The following is a 26,804-nucleotide window of genomic DNA, read 5'->3' as shown; positions in this document are numbered from 1 at the left end:
CTCTCTCTTCCTCTGAAAATCTGCCTTATCTTACTTAACAGAACATTCAATCCGACTATTTCTTTTACCTTCGAAAAAGTTGGCGAACTTTCCAACCCGAGAAAACAGTAAAAACACTTTTGGTTATATTTTTATACATTTACTTCTTCACTTTTATTCTGTTTCAGTTGTATATAATTTAGGTTTAACTAAAATAATAATATTAATAATAATAATAATAGTAATAATAGTATAATAGTATTTAATGCATTATCTTCAATGTTATCATGGATAATTCACTCATTAAGAACATCATACAATACATATGCATTTAAATAGCTGTGTGTGTGTGTGTGTGTGTGTGTCCGCTCACTGGGATTTGGTGTGCCTGTGTGTGTGTGTGTATTTGTGTGTGTGTATTTGTATTACATAAAATTAGCACACATACCATACGCATACTCATATCTATATTAATATATATATATATTTTATATATATATTTTTGCTTCGCTTTATTTACTTTAATTAATTTGGGGGTTATTACAATATAGAGAAAAGTTGTGCGCGCCTAAGACTAAGTCGATATACGTGTACGTACATATATGTATATCCTATAGCTATGGAAATTTGTACATTATTTACATTTACATTTGGAAATACAATTGCTGTGTTTATTAATTATGTGTTTATGCATATATGTATATTTATTTATATTATGTACTATGATCTAATTACTTGAAAGACAACATTGCGTATGCGCTATATATGAATATTTATGAGTGCGTGTGCGTGTGAGTGTATGTATGTGTGTGCGTGTGTGTTTGTGGGTGTGTGGCTAAACTAAACTCTAAACTACATTTAAGAAATGCACAAGTCTCTAGTTGTAACTGTTAATTATAGCAAGTACATATATATATATGTATATATATATATTAAAAAACGATTTTTTTCTTTCTTTATTTTTTCAATATTGGCAAAGAATAAGGCGCATACAAAATGCATAAATAAATAATTGTTAGGCGAGATCTTATCCTTACAGGAAAGTTCTGAAGTGCATGTGTGTGTATGGGTGTGCGTGTGCGTGTGCGTGTGCGTGTGTGTGGGGCAACGTTAATACTCGTACCGTTTTATAACTAGACTTAAGCTTAAGTTCCAAGCATTTGAAAAAATGATTTAGCAACTCGTTTTAAGCACTTGGCTTCACTTTCCATTAAAGACTAAACGTTGGGCATATATTAAAATAGCAGTCCAAATGTATTATTTACGTTGGCCTCTTCAAAAGCGCCAACCCAGCGGCCCGGCCGCGCCGCTCCCACTCAATCCTCGTGCGGCAGCTCGGCGGCCTGCTGCTGCTCCAGTTTGATTTTCATCAATGGGGATTCGCGCATTGCCGCCGCCGGCGCATAGGCAGCCGCTGCCGCGGCCGCTGCTGCTGCTGCCGCTGCGGAGCCGGCACCGGCAGCGGCGCCGGCATCGGCGAACAGTTCGCTCATGTCCTGGCCGGGAAAGAAGTCCTCGAAGCGCGGACTCTTGTTCACTGACTTCTGCAGCAGCCCGTTGGCAATCGCCTCAAAGTCTATGCCCGCGGGCAGGCTCTCCAGAAAGCGCTTGTTGTACGCATAGCCCGGCTGCTCCTTGGCGTGCTTGGCATAATGGCCGTGCGAGTGGTGCGCGGAGTAGGGCGATGCGGCGCCCGGCCGACTCGACCCAGCCGCCGACTTGTTGCCCGCCGACGAGTTGGAGCCGCGCGACTGATTGCCATATTGGCGGGCGTGCATTGCCTCCTTTAGCTCGCGATCCCGCGACATCTCACGCTCGCGCTCCCGCTCGCGCGACAACTCGCGCGCATAGCTGGCCGCACTGGGATGCATGGCACCGGAGCCGGCACCGCTGCTGCCGCCGCCGCCGTTGCCGCCGGCTGTGCCGCGCTGCGTGCTGGGCAGCACATTCATGCCGGGCAGGCCCATCAGCCCCAAGGCGCTCAGATCGGGCAGATTTTCGGCGCCGCGGCGCTCGCTCTGCTGATGCTTGGCCGCCGCTGCCACCGCCGCCGCCGCCGACACCTGATCCTCGATCTCGGAGCGCTGCAAATAGGCAGGCGATTTGTACATGTTCATCGACTGCACATGCGGCGACTGCTGCTGCTGCTGCTGTTGCTGCTGCTGCTGCTGCTGTTGGTGCTGCTGCTGCTGGGAGAGTATCTGCCTGCGCAGCGTCTCTGTCATTGTGCTCAGCGGATTGCTGCCGTCAGGCGGCGCCATCTTGACCGCAGCACTGTGATACCCATTGGCAGCAGCTGTCGGGTTGCCTGATCCAAAGTGTGCCTGTAGGTAAGTCAAAGCAAGTGCGAGAGGGGCAAAGAAACGGGAAAAGTGTGTTAAGAGTGAGCTGAAGAAGTATTTATATGATGTGGCTAGGTTTCAAAGTTTTTCTTGATGCAACTCAACTTAAATGAGTTTTCCTCTTATAATTTGAACAAATACGCCGGTTCAAACCCTGTTTTCTTTGTATGATAAACTGATTGATTTAAGCTGAAGATATATTTATAATATGAGGCTAAGTTTTAAATTTTTTCTTGATGAAACTTTGCCTAATTGGTCATCCGCCTGCAATTTGAACAATTACGCTGGTTCAAACCCTGTTTTTTTTTGTATGATTAACTGATTGATTCAATCGGAAGGTATATTTATAAGATGTGGCTAGGTTTTAAAGTTGTTCTTGATGAAACGTAGATTAAATGCTTTTTCCCCTTATAATTTGAACAATTACGCCGGTTCAAACCCTGTTAATTTTTTGGATGATAAACTGTTTTTGACTGTTTTGATGAAGATATCTATCTTAACTCCAATTAAGAACTTTAACTAAATGATAAAATCATCATATCAAAATACTCTATTATTTGATTATTATGCGAAATTCTATTTGGGACTTTCTAGTCAGTTTTAAATGTATCATAAAATCAGAATACTCTCTTATATGTTTAAAGATTCCATTCCACCTTAGACCACTTTATGTTGGGACTTCTCCTATTTCTCCTATTTCTAATAAGTTTTATAATTAGTTTGTCTGGTTTACTTACACCATGCGCTTGTCCATTGGCATACTGATGGGCGCTCATGTCCTCCTTGATCTCGCGATAGTCCCGAAAGACGACGGCCTTGATGACGCTGCGTATTAGTTCCTCGGGCCACATGCCCAGCAGAATGCGCTGAGGGCGACCGCGTGCCTTGGGCCGTGGATCGGTGCCGCCGTCCAAAGAGGGGCCCAGCATGTTGTGCACACGATTCGCATAGAGCACGAACGTCGGATAGGGTATATCGTATTTACGAGCGGCCTGCGACAGCGAGAGGCCCTCCTTTAGCACGCTAAATATGGCCTCGGCCATGGCTTCCGGGCGCCACGACTTGAGCGGACCGCGTTCGCGAAAGCGCAGCTGTTGCACCAGATTCTGTTGGTTAGTGTTCCAGCACTTCTGCCACATGGACTGCAACTGATACTGGTAGCTGTCTGCTGGAGGAAGCGGCAAACAGCAGGCACAAATATAGAGAGAGAGGGGGAAAACATATACCAAACTTAGTTGCCCTGTTCCGGACTATGCTAATTGTTTTGGCCACAGGAAGACCGCTTCCCTGCCTCGAGGACTGGCGCAAACTTACCCGCCACAGATGCGCCTGTTGCCGGTGCGCCCATCCAGCCGTGTCCGCTCGTCTCAATCATTTTGGCCTGCAATGGCAACGGAAAGAAGCAGCAGATAAGCAAAAATGTCGTTTCAGTTTTCTACGGCTCTAAAGTTCTCAGTTCGCAGTTCGCAGTTCTCAGTTCTTAGCGACTTGCAAAATTCTGGCCATAAAAGTTTATTAATGCCATAAATGTGGCCCAAAGCGTTTTGGTATGCAAACGCCAATGCGAATTAGTATACAAAGTTGGCAAGCGATTTGTTGCCGCTTTTGTCTTCAGCATTTTTATGGCCGACCACAGCTATTTATTTATTGCTATTATTAGATATGTATGCCCCCGTGCCCCTGACCCTGCCCCTGTCCCTGCCATCAAACAATCGTATCTAAGCTACACTCAGAAGAAAAAGTTCAAGAACTTTTGGCTCAACTTTCTCAATCGGAGGTCTTGTCGAAAATGTCTTTAATTGAGCATGAAATACTTATTTTAAGTACAATATATTTTAATTTAAAAATTCAGACGATCTTAAGAAATATTTTACTTGCACTCAAAACATTTTACACTTATTTCAAGTAAGCAAATGTTGTTCTAAGTATTTTGTACTTAATTCAAGACTCTTTTCTCTTATTTTTATAACATAAATAATTCTAGAGGGTTAAAAATTTGTTGAGAATCAAAACTTGCGAACTTCGAACTCAACCTACTCAATTTTCAACCAAGTTTGAAATTTCTTAAATTCAGCAAGAAATTCTTTATTCAAGTAAGTTTTCCTACATCCAAAAGTTCCCAAGTACAAGACTCAAATATTATATTAAATAATATACCAATATGATATTACAACTTGGCAATGTCTTACTTCAATTAAGAACTTTTGATGCTTGTTTTAAGCAAGAAAATTCTTAATTTAAGCATTCTGTTCATAGTTAAAACTTGTTTTTTTTTTAAGTCAAGGGAAATTCAAATTTTATTTAAAATAAAAATTTTAATTAAATAAAAATTAACCAAATTAAAATGTGCTTCAAACTTTAAGTAAAATTGAAGAGATGAAGAAAATGAGCTAGATTTTTCGCTCAGTGTAACCACAAATATTCGCTAACTGAAGTAAAACTTGAGTCGCAGGCAATTGCGACGGCGCTTAATATTTATTAATGAAAACACAACAGTTACAAAAAAATCAAACCGAGTGTTAAATAAATGAAGGCATAATTTCTGGACTAAAACAAAAAAAAAAACGAAGAGAAAAGTTAAATTGTAGCAGGTCGTGCTACAGGATGCATTGCCTAACGCTGACCGGGCCAACAGCTTGGAACGGCCAACAGCTCGTCAGCGGGCCCCAACTGCACAAAGCCATGCATTTTATATGGCCAGCAGGCAGGCGCTATACAAATTATGTGCAGCGCCAACAAAAACACACACACATATATAGGGTATATATATATGGGGTATATATCTATATATGAGTTGGGGAGTGCAAGTCTTAAATATTTGAAACGGGTTTTGGGCCATGTTTGGATTGGATTTGTTAGAATGTTAGCCCAGCATGTTAAGGAAAAAGGTCATAAAATGTATGAATAATTGAAATTGAAAAGTCGGAAGCATTTTTTTCCATCCACTTCTTCGTCGTTCTGCCTCTTTTTCTACATTTTTTACGCGCCACACTAGACTCGAGGCCCCAAGGCCCCTTGCCACAAAACAAAATGGCGTTAAAAACGCTTTTTTATGTTAAGCATTTTGTTAATGGCAAAGCGTCAGGGCAGCTAGCTCAAGTTGTTGTTATTATTATTATTATTGTTGTAGTTTTTTAATGAGAATCGCCAGAGTCGAGTCGAAGTTTCTGTAGAAGTTATGTAAAACACGTAATTAGGTTTTGACACGGCAGTTAACTAGCCATATTGCATATGCACAAAGGCCTGGCGATCACTGCAAATATAAACAGCAAAAAATTGTACGAATGCTTTCTACATTGTATTCAAGCATCGAGTTGTTTTGCAGTGGCCGCACACAAATGACTCTGTAGGCGGATACGTTTGCTCGGGCAGGTTCTCATTCGTCGAACTGGCAAAACGAGCAAGCTTCTTTGCTGCCTCAACTAATATGACTTGGATGGATTGCCGAATTACTTTCAAACTTTGAATAATTGCAATATATATACTATAGCCTAAACAATTCTGCCTTGAAGATATTTGTATCGTTCTTAACCCTATTAAAATGAACATAAATTGAGCTCCCGATGTCAAAAATTATGCTGTATTACAAATTAGTCTATATATTGCGTCTCTCACTGAAAATTTAACTTTATGGCCTTTTAGCCAGTCGTACCATATCAAAATGTGCAAGTATTTTCCCTGGCTTCAGTTCTCTAATTGTCTTCTTAGCTCTGCACCTTACGACATATGTGCAAAAGTTAATTTATAGCTTAGCTGCTGCTGTGTGAGTTTACGAACAGCGAAGTCGCTGGTTCAAACTTCGGGCTAGTGTATAAAAGTAGCATTCTCTTAGCCAAGGGCCATTGTTTCTAGTCATATTTAAAAAGTTAACTTGTTCTATAACTATTACTATCTATAATTTTGAACATAGATATATTCCATATACCAGCTCGGTGGATTTGAACCTGCAAGCTGCTTGATCAGCTGCTTCTCTCAGAGTGAGAATTCATTTAAGGAGAGAGTAAAGCAAAATGGAACGAAATTGATTTGCTCGCTTTGCGCTGACATTTACTCGCATTTTACCATTAAGTTGTGCTTGTAATTTTCTATTTAAAAAACTTTACCCAGTTTTTACTTGCCATTTACCTTTGAGTTCCGCTTGTAATTTTCTTTTTACCATATAGTACCTAGTTTTCTATTATAGTAAATGACAATTGCAATTATTCACACTAGTTCTTAAGTTCTAGTCATAAGTCAGGCACATGGAATTGCTTGCAGCGCGGTTAACCATTAGTCATCTACATCGTAAATTTGCCAGTCACTTGCCAATGCATTATGGCGACCTCCCACCTCACTCCACCCCTCCCCCCCCCCCTCTCTCTCTCTCTCTCGCTCTCTCTCTCTCTCCCGGTCTGTTTATCATGCTCGCCCTTGCTGCCGAACCACTTGGCCAAGTCACGTCTAACAATTAGAAGACTCGCCTGGCACACACAATACATACAGCATACAATATAATAAAATATAGCTGCTGCTGCTGTGCTCAAAAATGTTTAATTAATTAAATTTTCAATTTCCCGCCAGCAGCAGCAGCAACAGCAACAAATTTGAAGCGTGCGCGCATTCAACTTTCTTTCAACTCATTTAATTTAATTTGCGGCGCTTCGCTGCTGTCGTCGCTGCCGCTGCCGCTGCCGCTGCTGCTGCCGCTGTCGCTGTCGTCGCTGCTGCGGCTCATCGTCTTCTTGTTCTTGCCAATTACTCATCGTGTGCACACGCCCCATTCACATAATAATTTATTTAATTAACTTTATGCGCTGCTAGAAATATTCTATAAAAAAGAAAAATAATTTAATTTTTTTCTTATTGATTTTTGTTTCTTTACTTTCGCATATTTGGTATATATACATATATGTGGATACAGCCCATCAATCCAACTGCCCTTGTCCACCCCCTTCCCCTCCCCTCTCCCCCCCTCACACTCTCACACATGTCTTTCAACAACCTTCAAGTTGCGTCTCATCCCTCCTCCTCCCGCGATACTCGCCATGAAAACCCGCTGGATTCTAATGCAATTTTAATTTTATTTTTCAAGCGAGCACATAAACTGAACGCGCCGCCCCCGCCCCTGCAAATCCATACTCCCCCCCCCCCCCCTCCTCCTTACTCCGCACAGATAGCAATTTCTTGGCGCGCGGGGCATGCAACACTATAAACTGCAGTCGCGACGACCCGCTGCCCCACCCAGCCCCCTTGTTTGTTGCCTTAGAACTTTGGCTGTAGTTTTTCTCTGCCCTACTCCCCACACTCTCTCTCTCTCCCTCTCTCTCTCCCACTCTCTCTCTCTGGCTCTTGCACGTAGTATACTATATTTCTTATATTATATAACACTTTATTTATTATTCATTTTCGATTCGTGCTTTTACTGCAGCAGCGGCAGCGGCAGCGACGCCAACTGCGACGCCAACTTTAACGGCGGCGTCTCAAGTTTGTTATTTCTCTTGTCTGCAACTTGTGCTCACCACAAACCACCCCCTGCACCAACACCACCCCCCGCAACACCACCCCCTGCACCCCTGCCTCTGCCATTTGCTCTTGGCAATTTCTTGAGCTGCTTTTGCTGTGCGCCTGCTGCCTTGCAGCCTTCACTACTACTACTAGCAACTACTTGCCCCTGCTAGGCATGCCCCTGTCAGCACTCCCCCCACCCCCCCCCCCCCTCACCCACTGACAGCCCTTACCCCTGCCGGTGCCGCTGCTTTCGACGCTCATTCATTCATTCATTTATTTATATTACTCAACCAACCGCACGCACACGCCCCGCACATTTGGCCGCCCCCAGCCTAATCCTGCCCCATGTTGTCTGTCTTTCCCCCCCTCCCCACTCTCTCTCTCTCTCTCTCTATCTCTCTCGCTAGTTGGACTGGCTCCTGTGCCTGACAGTCGCCGTCGTCTTTTATCCGCGTCCTGCGCCCGGTTTTATAGTTTTTGCGCTCATGCCATTCATTAATTTTATAAGAAGCAATGCTTGGCATAATAAATAATTAATTTAAATGGCAACTCTGGCTACGAATACGCGACAAAGTCCCAACATCCTGAGGACCTTCGTCTAGCTCTCTAAAGTGCCTCCTCCCAACTTGTCTTACGCCAGGCGCACCAGACGCACCAAACCCGTGACGTGACAGTGGTTAAAAATGTTTGAGGAATCTACAAATACCACAAGGTCTATGGAAATAGACTTGCAACTATTTCGATTTGATGTTGGAGAATTAGTTCAAACACCTTAACTATGCTCGGGTACTAAATAAATATAATAACGAATTCGAAGGCTTTCTTTGAAATTCTCATTTATTGTGAATGTACTCCCATTTGATGTGAAAACATTTATGTGATCTCCTTTTATCATCTACTTCTTGCAACTATATATAAAAGAGTTTATGCTGATTAGCAGGCATCTGAGTGTCGGACCAGCAAGCGAGAGGTCACTGGTTCAATTTCAGCAAGAATGTTCAATTTCTGCATTGGTTTACTTAAATTATTATTCGTAAAGAATAATAAATAGAAAATAAATAGAAAATCTAAAGAAATTCTATATAAAAATCTAAGAAAATGCAAAATATCTTTTATATTTATTTATATAAACATATTTAAAACTTGAAATATTTTACATAAATATAATAATAAAAATTGCATACATTTTTAAATGAAATAGAAACTCATCAATAGTTATTTATTCATAGGTTATCAGCCTTCTATCTAGTCAGACCTTGACTTTTCACTAAGACATTCGTATGCTAGCCGAAGATTTGAACCTGCAACCTTCTTAACCTTCCTTCGACTGAATGTCAAAGATAAGATATTAAATTGATATGATAAGAATATAGAAATGTTTTGCTTATTGTTAAAGGCAATGGAAAATAGGGAGGAAAAGCAAAATATATAGAAAATTCCTTTAAAACAAAAAAAAGGAAAAAACTTTCAAAGTCAGGAAAAGAAAACAAATGATTTTAAAAATTCCTTAAATTAAAGCACCTTCAAATAAAATGTATTCAATTAAACAAAATATATCAAATATTAAGGAAACTCTCGATACAAAGCTGAAATTGCAAAATATCCCTCTAAAGCAAGAAACAGTTCCTATCGCAGGACTACAAATCGAACATTGGGCTATAAAAATCGAACATTTTCTGTTATTTTATGTGCAATTTTCAGTCTGGGCAGCTGTTTACCAAAAGAGAGCGAAAAGAAGGGGCTCATCTTTCGTTAAGTATGCAACTTCTTTGCTTAACTATGCAACTCCTTGGTGGTGGCAGCAGCTAAATATTTAATAGTATTTTATTGCACGAATTTCACATAAAATATGCATATTAGCCCAATGCATTATTCATGAAATAATGTGAAAAACACATTTCGCGCACAGAGGGCGAAGCCGCAAAAGGAGCTGGCCGAGGCGGAATTATTTTGTAGGTGCACGTCTACGACTCTTTACAAGAATATATATAAATATATATATATATATAAATTGTATTTCTTGCATTTTATGTAGCTATGTGTGTGTGTGTGTGTGTGTGTGTGTGTTCGTTTGAATTGTGTATGGAAATGCCAGCGCGAAGGCAGCAAAAACAATTGCAGTGGCAATTTCTGCGAAAGGAGCTGGACTCGAACGCAATGTGTCAGCAGTGAATGAAAGAAGTAGTCGTCGCAGCAACAGCAACAACTACAACTGTTGCAACAACAGCAACAACAATGGCAACAATAATTGTAGTAATCATAAAATCAAGTGCGAGTGCATGAAGAGCTCCACTCTTCGCGCGGCAAGTGCTCGCAATGAAAGTTTCGTTTCATTTTGTTTGCCACAACAACCACAGCAACAACTACAACAAGAGCGACAACAACACTTGCAACAATAATTTAAATGCAATAAATAATTATACAGCAAGTGTTGAGTGGAGCGCGCATTGAGGTGTGTCAGGTGTTATTGTAGTTATTGTAGTTGTTGTTGTTGTTGTTGTTGCCAACTAACCAGCAGCCGACAGCCCAACAACTAAAATTACAATAAAACATTCAAATGGGGGCAGCTTACGACTGCGTCTGAAAAGGGCCAAGCCCAAAAAAGAAGAAGAAATATACAAAACATACCACGAAGTCGTCTTCGCCTTCGAGCTGAGCTACCCCTCTTTTTAAAACGAACTCGCACTCGAACTTAGGGCTGAACAGAATAATAACATGGGCTGCATTTAGCGATGGTTGCGTGAAACGGCTTCGCAGAGGCACCCAAAGGATACTTTTATTCAAATAAGTAGAGATCAAATGTGAATTAGAGTCTATACAGCATATACTCTCATTATGATCTCAGGGAACTCAGAACCATTCAGAGCTAGAGCTAGCAAATTTTGATAGGAGGTTCTCGTATAATGTATATGTATCTCGTTTATCTGAGCTACAGCTCTTCAGTTATATTTGAGCCCAGTTTTTTCAATTCTAATACTATCTTATCCCAAGGAACTCAGAGTCTAGCAGAGCTAGAGCCAGAAAATTTGGTATATAGCTGCACGTAAAAGGGATACTCTTCTATATTTCTGTATTACATATTCGACTACATATACTGTCTCTATGATCTTAAGAAACTCAGAGTCTATCAGAGCTAGAGCTAGCAAATTTGGTAGCAAGGAACTCGTATAGTATATATACTTGTATATATCTGAGCAGCTGCAACAGACGACTTTTTCCAAATATATCGCTGTCTGATCTCAAGGAACTCTGAGTCTATCAGAGCTAGAGCTAGAAAACTTTGTATATGTGTACAGCTATGCCAAATACAGCCCATGTTCACTTCATAAAGTTCATAAGTGCTTCCATTCTTATCATATTTCAATATATAAATATCCCATTTCGGCAGACTTTGAAGGTTAGAGTTTATTATAAGAGCTAGAGTCTGCATATATGGGTTTCTCTTGTCAATAAAAGTGCGCTTACTTAAGTTAAACTTTTTGATATTATTATTACAGGGTATCGCCCAGTCGTCTACTACTTTTGTGCACTTTTGTAGCTGTCGCGTTGCCATCTCTAAGGGCAGGACTTGCAACATTGCAATGTTGCAATGTGTTGCTGTTTATTATAGTTGTTGTTGTCGAGTTTTATTTGTTGTTGTTGTTGCCTGGCGCTATTTACTTTAGCTTTATTGTTGTTGTTGCTGTTGTTGTTGTTGTTGTTGTTGGTAATTGCAACTTTTTCCTCGCTTGTTTTTTATTTCATGTAATTTTTTGTTAGCCACATTTGATGGCGCCTCCCCTTCGCGCCGCAGTTGTTCTTGCTGTTTGTTTCGAAGTAAAAATTAACCTTTTGCAAATAGTAATTTATTGTTTTTAGCATGCAGGATAATGAGGATATATGGCCGACGGTCCGTCTCTCCCCCTCCCCCCCCCAAGCCCTGGCTGCACGCTTAAAGCTTACACATTGTTTGCTATTGTAATGGCCAGAGGCTTGCGTGTCCTTTCAGCTGATTGAAAGCGCAGTCAGCCAGTGCGAGCGAGAAAGCTAGAGTGTGTGTGAGAGAGAGAGGGAGAGAGAGGTGCAGTTGATGAGCTGTCTGCAAAGTGTTAAAACGCCTGCACACAGTCATTAAATATTAATTCAATATGTAAGTACGAACCAGACTTGAACAAAAGAAATGGCAACAACAAATTATATAGAAATGTGGCACCTATCACCCCCCCCCCCTCCCCCTTCAGCCAGCACCTACTATAGCCCCCCCTCCCCATAGCCCCCGTGCCATCAGCGTCATTAGGTCGCTTTCAAATCTCGCAGCTTTAAATAATAGAAGAAGGCAAAGCGCGGCATGGCCTTTCGGGCATATAAATATATGCATGCATGTGCCTCAAGTGTGTGTGTGCGTGTGTTAGTGTGTGTGTGTGTGAGCTCTCGCTATGAATAAGCGAGCGCCAAAGTAAATACCAAGGCACGGGACAAAGACAAAGGCAAAGGCAAAGGCAAAGACAAAGCGAAATGCCAAAGCAGGAAGCGGCTGCATTTCGGTCAAGCGCACAAATGTATGCTATGCCATTTAGACGTAATCTCACGCACACACACACACACACACACACACACAGACACACGCATGCAGCGGCAGTCGCGGGCACACACACGCATAGCTAATGCATATTTGAAAGCCTGCCTACAGGCGCAGGCGAGCCAATCGAAGCGGCCAAAGCCCCTTCAAAGGCACAAAAACTGCATGCACATGTATTAGTAATACACACACACACTCGCACACACACATGTCCGTGCATGTGCAGTCGCATAAAGCCTTGAAATAATATTTAATATTTAGAGAGACATAAATATTAAATGAATGCCGCTATGTTACTTAGCAAAATCCAATGCTATGCAAAAAGGTAACACAACTTTGCAACCGGCGAGCTTGCACCCCTCCCCCCCCCTCCACCCCGTACTCCCCCCCCTTGATACCCCTAGCCCCACCAGCCACGCCCATGCCCAAGCCGCATATGGTATAAAACAAGAATTACAGCTAACACATTCCAGCGGTATTATTTCTCCATCTCCTGTTTTCTTTATATCCCTTGCACTAAGAAAAAGTCTGTCGCTTTTCAAGTGAAATCTTTTTTTAAATATTACTTCAATTAAAGTAAGCACATAAATTATGCTTTATCTTGGCATTGGCATATATTGTTTCAATAAAACTTGGTTTTAAGTGAGCGCTAAATATTTGAAAAGTATTAAAGAAAGTTTTTGATTTAAGATGAACGGAAAAACTAAGAAGAAATATTTTTTTAATAAAACTTAGATGAAACTTAGCATAAAATGAAATATTTTTACATTTGATTAGAAAAAATTGATAGCTTAAGATTGTATGAAGAAAAGAAGCTGCTAAACGAAAAATAAGATATAATATATAGAAAGTAATATATTACACTTGAAAAATATTTAACTAAATTTCAGATTTTATATAAACAGAAAATATCTATCTTTAAAATAATGTTAACTTATTTAAAGTAACTTTCTGCTTGGATATTGTATTTAGTTTAAGCAACCTCCAATTTGTTTCTTGGCTGTCTTTCGGCTTTTCACTTGATTATTTCTTCAAGTGTATTTTGCCGGCTGTAGGCCAAAAACTGCAGTCCAACTGTTGTATATAGAGTATTTTATGGCCATGTCATGTATTTCTTTAGCCAGTCGAGGACTCGCGCGCACATTTTTAGTTTCTATTTCAGTTTCTGTTTTCAGTTTTCAGTTTGAGTTGCCGTTTTGTATTTGATACCTTTGGGAAGGTAGGAGTCGAGTCGAGTCGAGGCGAGTCGAGTCGAGGCGAGTCGAGTCGAACTCTCAGCCGCCACGTCGAACGTTTGCCGGGGCCATACGAAAATCTTATGAAATATGCACGGCCTCTGTAATTTCTTATTTAAAATGCCATTAAATTTTTTGAATAGCATAGAGAGAGGGGGCCCAAAGAGAGAGAGAGAGAGGGAGGAGGAGTGAGAAGCGGGCGGGGGCTCTAAAACAGAGCGCAGCATGCACTCGGGCCCTGGGTAAATAGAGGCGCGCACCTGGACACGGTTACGTGCAACGTGCCACATGTGTATAGGTGTGTGTGTGTGTGTGTGGAGCGACCAGGTTAGACAAATATGGTTGGTCTGGCTGTGCTGTGCAGCGGCTGTTTGAGGTGCTGGCCATGGGGGAGCGCACTTCTAGTCGAGCCGAGTTGAGTTTTAAAATGCATATTTGATTGTTTTTCGTAGGCCGTTCGTTTGCGCCTAAATGAATGCAATAGCTGAGCTACCGCAACGGTGTGCGGCACGTGTGGCACGTCTGAGTGCGTGCAGCATGCAGCCTCATTAAAGTGCCCCAACTGATGCTGCATGCATCTTTTATACACACCCGCACACTCGCAGTAGCTGTCAGCTTGTATCTATAAGTAGGCTCAACTGTTGTATCTATAGATACAAATACAAATACATTTATATTAAGATACACACACGATATACATATATATATGTTCATGCTAATATATTGTCTTTGGCCAAGTTAATATTGATTTGGTCAAGCGAACGTTGCGCTCGCGCGCTTTGCTTAAGCTAATTAATTCACACACACGCACGCACACATATGCATCTGTGTATGCTTGAGTATATGTATGTATATGTATTGGTAAATCCATGTACATTTCGGCCTGGCCGCAAAGCTCTCGATTGTCTCACTCCGCCTCGCACGCAGTCAGTTTGATTTGCTGCACGGATTTCTAAAATAATTACAAATACACACGAATTAAATTTGCATTAGAGCCGCAACCAATTAGCCATTTGGCAGCTGCTTTTGGCGAAGGGCTTTGCTCTTGGCTGGCACTAGACTATATAGTACACTAGACAACATAGCATATGTTTTATAGTAGTTATAGAGAAGTACAGAGATCCTTTTGGGAATATGCCTACACTTCTGTTTTAGATATTTAGTCTGCTTGACTGAGCTAACATTATGATAGTATAACAATCTGGATTTGTTTGAAGTTTGAAGCTTTTAAATTGAAATTGAACCCCAGGAAACCTTTTTATCATATTTGTGTTTCTTAACAAATCTCGAAGGTTCAAACTCCACACTTTCAAATAGATAATAGGATGCTGCATCCTTTGCCATATGTTAAGTCTATCTCTTTAACAGATTTCCTAGAAAGCAAATTACAAACACAATCGAAGAAAACCATATGTTACCATATGTTTATTCCCTGAAGATAAACAGAAGATTCCAACTGCAGATTTTCGTTATAGGAATTACTCAGAGCTCTAGCAAACTTTAAGCAAATGTTTGTGTAAACAGAATAGTTAGAAATCCTTGGAGACCTTTAAAAAAAAGTTTATTTATTTAAGATCTTGCAAAGTAGTCCTCATAGAGTGCACATGGGTCAAGCTTTGAACTCTTGACAACAAGATAGCTTGAAGAGTCTTTGCAGATCTTCTCATATGTTAATTTTTAAGATTTAGGTTTAAAGTTTATTCTCAAGAAATCCATCTCGAGTAGTTTTAAGGATTAATCTTAAGAAATTGCTGTAAAGCAACTTTAATGTTGTTTCTTCTCAGCAAATGGCGTTCCTTAAAGGACATTCGAAACATCTAGAATGAGTTTTTCACTAGCTCAAGCTTATGTCTCGCACTCATGTAAATCTATTTAAACAGACGATACGCTCTACATTCGGATTCATAGAAATCTGTTTAAATAATGCCCATAAACAACTCGCATTCATTTTAATTTCAGTTGTTGTTTTGCTTTGTTTTCAGTTTTTTTTTTTAGTAATTAAATAAAAATTGCCTTTTGTGCGAGCCATAAAATAATTTTCTCAAAAGCGAAATATATGGCTTATGGAGCATTAGCTGATGTTTGCATTTCAATAAAGATTTGTGCCTCTAAATATTGTGTACATATATCCACATATCTATATACTATATATACACACAGCAACAAGGTTGTGGAATCAACAGCAACAACAACAACAGCAACGACAACAACAACAAAAGGCTGCGTCATTTTTATTTGTTTCGCTTCAAGTGCAGGAAATTGTCTGTAGCCCATTTAAAAATAAACAATAATAAAATAAATAATTAAGAAATACGCTTTTTCTGCTTAATTATAAACAAAACAAAAAAAAGGAGGAGAGGGTGAGGGGGGCGCAGTGTGCTGAACAAATTTTTTGTTGAAAAGCGAGGCATTACATAAACGCTCGAAATAAATAATAATAATAAATGGCAGCGTTTAATAAGTGAATCATTGTGAATAAAAACCAGCAACAACAACAGCAATAACTACCTCAACACGCGCAGCTCAAATTAATAATATAAATATGAATGCCAAAAATAAATTGAAAAGTTTTTTTTCTTAGCTCTTTTAATGCCCCCTTGTAGAGGAAATTATAATGTTGTCATGCAATGTGTAACGCATAGAAAGTGACAGCTGCGACTTCAGAAAGTATATATATTCTCGATCAGCATCAGCAATAGAGTTGAGTCTCCCCGTCTATCTGTCTCTATGCGAACAAGTCTCTCTGTTTAAAGTCTATCGTCTTGAAATAATATGTCGAAACCAGCTGGATCGGACCACTATATCCTATAGCTGCTCCTTATATGCAGAATCGGACCACTATATCATATAGATGTCATAGGAACGATCGTTCGAAAAATTGGCTCTGATATGGAAACCTTTTTCTATATTAATATGACTTGATCCAACTCGGAATTTATTAGTTCCATTATGATCCTCATATCGGACCACTATATCATAAGGAAGATAGGATAGATCAGTGGAATAGTAGGATCTTATATGGCATAGTATTCTGTTTTCCAATATACTTTATAACATTTCGAGTTGCACAGATCTCAACCTTCTGCAAAGGAGAAATGCCCGCAAGGGTATTAAATCTTCGGCGTAGATCTACTAACTCTTTCATTTTGTTTGCATTTTTTATTTTTGGCCACGCACGAAATAAATCAAATACCATTTGATTTTGTTCACTTGAAATTGTTGCTGTGCGGCTGGGAAACTACAGTCAGCTCTCAGTTCGAGCCACAAAAGACAAAGTGTGTTAGGGGAGGGCGTGGCAGCTGTGTTCACAAGTTGGCTTTAGAAATTCACAAGTCTCGGGCTCAAGTTTATTTTAGCAATCGCGCCTTTTGTAATTTTTACTTAATATACGCCTTAAATCTATATATATCCGCCCCATAAATATATATATTAACATATATAAATTTATATATATATGTATATGTATATGTATATGTGTGTGCTTGTCTTTATGGACTTAACATTGTTATTTCAACAAACAAAATGCTCGATTGTTTTTGGTCTGGCCTTTTTATTTATTTTTAATGAGCCACATTGCTGGAAGGCTCTCTTGTAATAGTATTTTGCCATTGTTGTTGTTGTTTTTCTTGTTGTTGCTGTTTGAATATCTTTTAGTAGCTATTTGTCTAAGTTTCTGTTGTCTCTGCTCATCTCGCCCGAAGCTCATGCGTATTTTATTTTATTATGGATTTGCGTATATCTTTCCTTTTTTACGTTTATTTTCTTTATAAAATTGTATTTTTTTTTATTTTATGGCACACCAATTACAGAGAATGCGTCAAAAGCACTCGGCAATAGCAGCGCAGGGAACGAAACGGGAAGGGAACGGAACGGTATGGAACGGTACGGAACGGCCGTTAAGTTGGCTATAAAAATCATAAAAATTTATCATAAATAGAAGATGCTCAGATTTATACAGCTGGCAAGATTTTGCCAAAGAAATCTTTGTTCTACCTGAAAATGTTCGTGCTTTCACTTTTTATCGATAATTGTGAATAACTTGGTCGATAAATCTGTGTATCGATAACACGCAAACTACAAGATATATACGTATATATTTTTTTTAGTTTCTTTTGAATATTTTTATAATAATCCTCCCATTTCATGCAAATTACTTATACAATTTTGCATACATTTTAATTATCGATTTCTTCTGATAAACTATCGATTCTTTTCTTTCGTGCTTTATGTTCGCCTTCTCAAATGTAATGTTCTAATTTGAGTTTCTTTTCAATCCTTCCATTTAATGTAACTTAATATAAACTCACGATAATTTTTTATAAAATTTAATTAACGATTTCTTCTGATAATCTTTCGATACTTTGTTTCTGTTCCTTTTATTCTCCCTTTCATAAGTAATTTTTGAGTGTTTTTTGATGTGATCTTGTATTGTATTGCATTGTATTTGATGTAACTTGATTATTCGTAATCATTTTTTATATAATTAAATGATCGATTTCTTCTTAAAAGCTATCGATTCTTTCCTTTTGCTCTCCATGTTTGCGGCTTATCGATATTTATCGATTACTTTTTAGATTAACATGATTGTATCGTTAACTTTCCGATAACAAGTTATCGATAGTTGCTTTCCTTTCTCTCTCTCCCCCCTCTCTCTCTCTCCCCCTCTCTCTCTTTCTCTCACCCATCTGTGACGCATCTTCGCATAAATAGACAGTTTACCCAGTTTAGCTGAATATATTTTCGCTTTAAGCAGCTCTGATCTACAGCTCTTAATGGGTTATCCTTCTACTTAATCAGCCTCTTGCATTCATAATTCACACAAACAGTTTCGGCGACAAGAAATCGCAATAATAAAAGAGATAATAAAAATAAACCTGAAAACATATCGGATGCGGTGCTTGGCTTTGTCTTCGCTCGGGTTTCGAATTTGAAATTGACTTATTAATTAATTTATGCAGACACGTTTTAGTTTTATTATTTATAAATTTCTGTAATTTGCTTTTTATGTTTGTTATTTGTTTCAGCGCAAAGAAACAGAGTTATCTTTCGTTTGTTTTGTTGCTGTGGCTTATTTTAATACAAGCAAGCAATTTATATTTTATGTCTCTTTCGGCCTTTCAAATTGGGCATAAATTATTTCGCATAATTAGGAAAGTTATACATACATATATATTATATATTCATATATAATAAAAATATATGAATTTGATTTGATGTGTCTCGCATTTGTGCGCTAGCTGCATGAGTTTGTTGATTTTTATTATTTTAAATTTAAATAAATTAAATTCTATTAGCAAACATTGACGAAAATATGCCACGCACTATGACAACAACAGCAACAACAACAACAACAACAACAACAACAACAGCAGCAACAAAATAAATATACAATAACAAGATAGTCTTGATTAATAAATACGCCCTGGCGACTGTTTAGATACATTTTATGGGGCTGCGTCAGCTATCTACATTTTATGTGCGCATTTTGTAGGGGGGGGTCGCAGCAAATCTTTAATATTTTGCTTTATTATTATACGAGTGAAAATTACCCGGCGTTGCGTGGCCTACTTCAAGCCCAAACATCGAGCCAGAATACTCTGAAATGCTCCAAATACATTTTAACCTTTTTTTTTATTATTTCTATTAAATAACTTTTTATTATTTTATTGTCATGTTTGTCTCGCACTCAAAACGCAGCGTCATAAACGCCATGTGTACCATAAAAGTTATGGAGCTCAAGATAATTTTCAGAGTTATGAAAAAGTCAAAATGAAAAAAAAAAAAACAATTGAAAGGCTTTCATTTAGCAAAGGTTTGAAAGTCGGTTTTGGCTTTTTGTTTTATTATTATAAATAGATCTCTTATGGCTCATTAGGTCAAAGCGCACCCCCCGATGTTATATAATTAGCTCAGCATATGTACAACAACAACAACTCGAACTCGAACTCGAATTCGAGCTGGAATTCGACAAAAATCCCAGAGAGCGTATCAATCAAAATGCCGCTATTTTTAAGCTCCACGAAGTTTGATTTGATTAGACAGCCGCCACACGCCGTCGTCAATGCAAATAGGCAACAACAACAGCAACAACGACAACAACAACAACAGCAACAGCAACAACAACAAGTACAACAACAATACAACTAATTCTCACTAATAGAAGTGAATAGCAACAAGAGCAACAACAACATTCCGAAGAGATCTCTCCTCTAGCCACGGGCAAAAAGTATATTAAAATAAACTTTAAACATTTCGTTGCCGTTTGTTGTTCTTTTTATTTTTTTTGTATCTTTTGTGTTATTTTTGTATTTTTTACATTTTTTTTTTATAACATTTGCGCATGCGCGCAAACTGCCAAACGAGCAAATAAATAATTAATGCAAATAAACACACACAAAGCGACAGAGATCAAAAGCTAACTAGTCCAAACACGACGCGTAAATATCCTGTAATATGTTAAAGAGACTTCTTTATAAGCCAGGCAGCAAGATTTGAAGACAAAGACAACAACTGTGCACGGATAATGTGGCTAAATAATTGAAATGTTTAGGCCAAGTTTTTCTTTAACTAATTTTAATAAGAATTTATCTTGTTACATATTAGGCCTGTGTGCAAGATACCCGCTCTTCTCAGCACGCCTCTCGAGGGGTATAAAAACGTGCCGCTAATAAACAGCTAAACATGCATATATATATATAGAGATATATAGATATATATATCCACAGCTCAAGGCGAGATTTCAGAACACATGTAATCGAAATTTGATTTATAAATATTAACATTTAAATAAATTAAACAATTCGCATAAAGCAGCAAAGCCAAATATCATTTATACATATAGTTATACGAAAAGATGGGAGCATTTAATGTGCACATAAAAAACGAATTTCGGCCAAAATGTAAGCCAGGCCCGTTGCACACGAAGAAAAGCATCCGCAAAATGCAAACTCATCGTGACTAATATATAAATAAATGTATATACACATATAGTAAGCTATGCATAAGTACAATGAATATAATTACAAATGTAATTCGGCTGACCGACAAAAAGACAGATAAAAGAAAAGGCGGCGGGCTGCTTGAGGGGCAACATGGAAAACACATTAGACATACATGGAAAAGTGACGCACCCTCCAAAGAAAAACTCTGGCAACAACAACAATAAAAACCATTAATTAAAACTATAAAAATTACACCACCACACAATCTCAATACAAGCACACACACACACACACACACACAGACAATATGAAAGCAGGCTTAAAGAGGCAGAGAAAAACAGACTCATATTTTATTAGATGTATAGTATTTAATTACAGAGAGCAGTCATCAAAGTATTGCCCACTTTAGATTATTATAAAAATGTCTGCCTTGTCTTTGTCTTTATTCTTTCACTTTGTAACACATAACATTTTGATACCCTTACGTTGGGTATCTATGAATATTACTACGAATACGACCACTATCCAAGGTTATACACAAAAGAGTCCGGACAGAATCCAACTGGAAAGCTAACATTTTCACAGGGGCTTTCTTTTGGTTCCAAGTAGAACGGATTTAGGATAATTTGACCTTGAAGTGGGAAAAATACTAGTCAAAATTTGTGTGAAAACCCTCTAAGCGTCGGACCTAAAAGCAAGACTTCGCCGGCTCAAACTCTGCTGCAATTTTCAATATTTATATAATCTCATTATTTTTTCAAGCGTCGAACTTATGAGCGTGAAGTCGCCAGTTCAAACTCAGACCTTTTTATATGATTTGCATTAAACGCCTTTCTAGCTAGCTACTTATCTAAGCATTGAACTAACAAGCGAGAGGTCGCAGGTTCAAACTCAGTTGACAGTTGTAATTTGTATGTTATTTCTGATATTTTATTCAATTTTTTTTTTAGTTTTCGCACAGTTTTCGTAAAAAGCCTTTCTTGTCATATGTCCTCAAGGGTATTCAGTCGTCGTCTTAAAGCCTATTCTCTTTTTTTAATAACAGCAGCTAGTGTTTGCTTTTAATTGAACCGAGCGCCTGCGCCACATATTAAAATACAAAAATATATGCTTAATTATATAGCTAAAGAACGTAAATTACAATTTTTTTTTGTTCTCTAAATAATTAAAGTATATATGTAAACTTTCTCTGGCCACTTAATTAGAGGGTCTTTTATCAGTTTAATGACAAGTTTTTGTTTTTTGTGGGTCACATTCAGTTATTTGGCTCGGGCATATATCAATTGTGCTTGGCAGCAATTTATTATATCATTATTTAAAAGAGCTCTCAAGTTGAGTCACAAAATGTTTTTTATTTTTTTTTTTGTGGCACACCCCGCAACACGGCCATATTTAACACTAATAAACCAATTTCAGTTTTAAGCCGACGACATGAATCAGACGATGTCAGGAATCGCAAAAATTTACAAACAATCGTTTCCTCAAAGCAAATCCCCCCGCCCCCTGCTCCGGCCCCGGCTGCAGCCCGAACAAGTCGCTTAGTCAACAAAAAAAAAAGATAAAAAAATGTTTTTTCCATTGCAAACTATAAATTTAGAATACAATTTGAAATAATTATGCACATTTACATAAAACTTTAATAACTCGTCCGTGCAAAGCGAGAGCGTGAGAGAGAGGGAGAGCGGGACAGAGAGGTGGAGAGGGGGGAGAGAGGGGAAGAGCCGCGTGTGCCGCCTTCAGCTACGGATTTTGTATCTTGTATCTGGCGCACATGCAAATACAGTTCAAAGACCTGTTCGCTGTTCGAGCGAGCCGAAAAAAAAGGCAGCAACAAAAAAAAAAGAAAAATGCGAAATTTATTAAGAGAATAATTAAATATGCTATTTGAACAAATGCAAGAGATGCTCAGATGCTCAGATTTCGGAAATTTCGAAAATAGATGAAATAAAAAATACAAATTGAGAGGTAAAAAACAAATAAATAATAATATACATATGAAAAACTTAGTCATGTGCTGTGGACAGACAAACATGTGAATTATAAATAAATACTATTCATTACGCTGGCGACTAAAGATACATTTGTATCTGCAGCGGACAGCTAAATTACAGTGCGCTGACGCAGCGTATTCTCAACTTCATTGCAAATATATCATATATAATATTCGAATATATAACTATATATATATAAGTCTGACATAGACATAGATATAGACCATTGACCAAGTTGGCGTCAATTCAGCACAATTGTGACTCAGCCACATCAATTTAATTATAGCTCTGCGCAGACATTTATTTAGTTTTGCTCAGTTCTCGTTATTAATCAGCTCGAGACATACGTATATTGCTTTTTATACAGCCACATATATATATGCATATATATATGTTTATATGTTTATCAAAAAATATTTAATTAATTGTTGCGCACATGAAAACTACAATTTATTCCTGGAAAAACTTTTGCGCTCTAAACAAATTACGACAGCTTGCAAAACGCTGAGAAACATCCATGTGTGTGTGTGTGTGTGTGCGTGTGTATACACTGCAATAAAAACAAATTGAAAGTTGCAACTAAGTTTACAAAAAATTGATATAATTAATTGCTTAGCTAAGTACACTTGAGGAAAATATCAAGACTTTGGATATCAAATCAAGTACAAACATTGTCAAAGTCTGAACAAGATCGTCAGATCTAAGGATTTGTATTATAATGCTATAGCTAATATAACATTGCCAGAAACTTAAAACTATTTTGGAAAACATTATATTTATTATATATTATTTTGGACGAACAGATGGAGGGATATATCAACTAGGTTGTTGATGCTGATCTGGAATATATATACTTTATGGAGTCGCAGATGTTTCCTTCTATACTTTACAAAACAATAATACCCTCAGAAGGGTATAAAATGGGAAGTCCTTACGCTAAAAATATATTATCAAGTCATATTAATTTTTTCTATTTTTTTTTTTGCAATTTAATCTAATTTAGCAAAGTCTATTTGAGTGCATTTTTCCATTGTATAAAAGTCTTTCAAGGTTTTTTATTTTGTTTATTTTTCACTCGAGTCAATCCCTGAAAAAAACCTGCATACTTTCCCCCATTCCACTCGCACGCGCACTACACCCCCTTTTTTCGCTGAGTGTAAGAATTTGTTGTTCAAATGTGTGTTTTTGTCAAAATTGAATTATGCGCAGGCCGCTGCCTCGGCGTGTAGTTTGTGGTTTGATATATATGAGCACTAGACTGAAAAGAAACACGGGCCATATATCTTTAGTATTTTTAAAATACCATTTATTATAAATGTCTTTCGAAAAGCGATTTGTGCGTGTGGCAGAAGCCGCCGCCGCCGCCGCCAGCCACATGCTGAATAAAAATTAGCCGGCATTTAATTTTCAATTTTGTGAAAAATACACGAGTCACACATTTTTGCAATATATATATATTTGAATTTATAGTCGGGCTGCTGTTGAAATTAATAAAGTAAATTTGACCTCACACACACACACACACACACACACGCACACAGACCACGCGACAATATAATGAATGAACAGCGAATGCCAGCCTTAAGATGAAGATACATAAATGTATCTGTATCTGCAGCTGTAGCTGTAGCTGTAGCTGTATGACAAACGGCAGCGGCTGCAATTAGCACGCGGCGAACGTTGTAAATAAATGGCAAATGCAACAGCAACAGCAACAGCGGACCTGGCTTGATAAATGTCTTTGGCAGCGGGCAAAACAAACTGTGCAAATATTTGACAAAATACAACTATAAATATTGCCCAAGAATTAATGCGGCGTCGCACGTCGCCGCCAGACAAATAGACGACGCGCACACTGACACCAAAAAGTGCGTTGACAGCGGCAGCAGCAGCAACGGCAGCAACGGCAGCAACTGTTGCTGCCGTGCAGTCAGGTGGGGACAGCATGGACAGCATCTCGGCAGCTGGCCCCAAAGAATCCATCATTTCTATCAACGGTGTCAATTTAGCCACGGGGCGTGGTCAAGTGGTTGTTGTTGTTGTTGTTGCTGTTGTTGTTGTTGTTGTTGTTGCTGCGTTTTATCTGCCTTGTTTAAGCATTTTTTTCCCTATTGACTTTGGCGTTACAGTTAAATAAATATTGAGTTGAAAATGTATTCGTTAAGCAAATATTGTAAATACGATAGTTTTTTGTTTTTGTTTACCTCCCCAGCCAAGACGACGACAACGTCGCAGACATCGAGTGTATTTAGTCTTGCATTTGCATTTTTGTGCACAGGTGAGCCAACTGCCTGCCTAGACAGGGGCAGGGGGCGGGGCCAGGGGCAGCGACAGGTGTGTAAGCCTTGTGTGTAGATCTCACAGATACAGCTAGTTTTATACTCGACCCATTTGCTATTAAGGCGCGGGTGGCCCATTCGCATTTACATGTCAGCTATTCTATTTATTCATTTCTCAAAATTAGCTAAGAACCCTTCACCAGGTTTCCAGTTATTGCAACTAACATAACTTCCTGATTCTGCATTAAAGATATTTACCTCTAGCAAGATATAATTTCCTTTTTTGCATACAAATTTTATTAGTAAGGAAAAGTTTCTTTACTAATTAGGTATTCCACGACTTTATTTTCAATCAAATGCTAACTGTTCCTATTCCTCAAAAAAGAGCCCAAGGATATCAAACCCTTGAACGAGATATAGATTCTTCCAGTTCTCAAAATACCCTACCCAGATTTTAAACTATCAGAAACTGTCCAAAACTAGAACGACTTTCATGTTGGATGCCTGTTTCTTCATGCTTTACTCTCCCGATTCTGGCTACATCGAAATTGTCTTGTTCTGCGTAAATATTTACTATCCGTACTGCCCATCAATTGCTTATAACTCTGCCAAAACTGAAGCGATTTTTATGTTTGATGCCATTTTGTGCGCGGTTTGTCTCGTAGTTATGGCATCCCAAATTTCGTAATGCTCAATTAAATATTTCCCGAGTGTGGCCCTTGGCAAGCATTAAAAACTGTTTGGTTTAGCCATGTGCAGGCGAGGCACTCGAAAAGTTGGCGGGGGGGCGGGGTGCGGGGTAAAGGAAAACCATTTGAGGAAACGTCTTGGAATAACTTTCTAAACAATTTCGAGCACAAGTAAATGCAGACTTTGCTGCTGCAGCCATAAAAATGCCCCCACGCAGCACAACTAATAAAATACATAAATAACAAATGCAGCTACAACAGCAACAACAACAACAACAAATGGAAAAAAGCAGGAAAATACATTAAAAATCCAAATACGAACATATGTTTCGCTTTACAAATTATATATCCAGAATCGTAATAATTACACGCAGCACTAGCTGCAGGGAGGAAACGGCAGCATCAGCAGCAGCATTTCGAAGGCAATGCGGATGAGGCACAGATGATTCGATTTATTTAACAGATCTTCGCCAGAGCCAGAGATGCGCTGCGATGCGCTGTGCTGCGATGCGGGGGTGCGAGGGCAGCCTAAATAAAGAAATGCATTCAAAAAAGGCAACTGAATTCGAGAAAAAAAAAAAACAAAGAGCGAGCGGCAAAAGTAAAAGAAATAAATAATGAAAACAGAATTTTACTAAGGCAAACGCGGCTTGTTGTTGTTCTTGTTGTTGTTCTTGTTGCTCACAGTACACAGAGTAATAAATATTGATATGCGCGCACACACAGAGCTACAGCTACAGATACAGATACTCAGCTACAGATACAGATACACAGCTACAGATACAGATACAGCTACAGATACAGATACATAGCTACACGCTGAGCAACTGGCCAAACATGCCATTTACATGTGTTTGTTTGATGCCTGCTGCAACGCCGCGTACCCCCCCCCCCCTCCCCACCCCACCCGCTACCGCTACCCATCGTCCCTCGCTCCTCGCGAGTCCACAAGATGCATTTAATAATTTACAAATGCATTTGCAGCAGATGTGTTAAAATTCGTAAAGTAATAAAATAACAAATCAAACGCACACAACAACAACAACATTCGAGCTGCATGCTGGAAGATGCATCAAACGAAACTGACACGCCCCCCGCCCCGTTTCGACTAAACACAAACGAGTGCAGTGGAAACTTCAAAGGCGAACGGACATTAGGTACAAATATTTTATTTACAGACGCGACTAAACAGTCATTGATCAAATAAACAGACAAAATCGCTACACAGCAAAAAAAAATGACTTGAAAATAACTCGAGAACTAGCAGGACTATATATGCCAAGCTAGTTATGTAGGTTTTTGT

At 38.8% G+C, this 26,804-nt stretch overlaps 1 protein-coding gene across 2 annotated transcripts in view; it reads right to left on the bottom strand.

Moving 5' to 3' along the window:
• Positions 1–785: 785 nt before the first annotated feature.
• bab2 (bric a brac 2) overlaps positions 786–26,804 on the bottom strand; it is a 38,765-nt gene continuing 12,746 nt past the window's right edge. Inside the window, exons 2-4 of one of the 2 annotated variants that reach the window (XM_064685123.1) lie at positions 3,636–3,702; positions 3,059–3,489; positions 786–2,303 (exon numbers count right to left, since the gene is read on the bottom strand). In XM_064685123.1, coding sequence (XP_064541193.1) covers positions 1,296–2,303; positions 3,059–3,489; positions 3,636–3,702 — 1,506 coding nt within the window. In that variant the 3' untranslated portion in view covers positions 786–1,295. The remainder of the gene's footprint in view (positions 2,304–3,058; positions 3,490–3,635; positions 3,703–26,804) is intronic. The other variant, XM_064685133.1, reaches the window with a different exon arrangement.

This window comes from Drosophila montana, unplaced genomic scaffold, assembly GCF_035044405.1.
Source record: "Drosophila montana isolate Dmon_TW-CO22-7 unplaced genomic scaffold, ASM3504440v1 contig_1455_1, whole genome shotgun sequence".
Lineage (NCBI taxonomy): Eukaryota > Metazoa > Arthropoda > Insecta > Diptera > Drosophilidae > Drosophila > Drosophila montana.
This window is presented reverse-complemented; position numbering and strand designations above follow the sequence as displayed.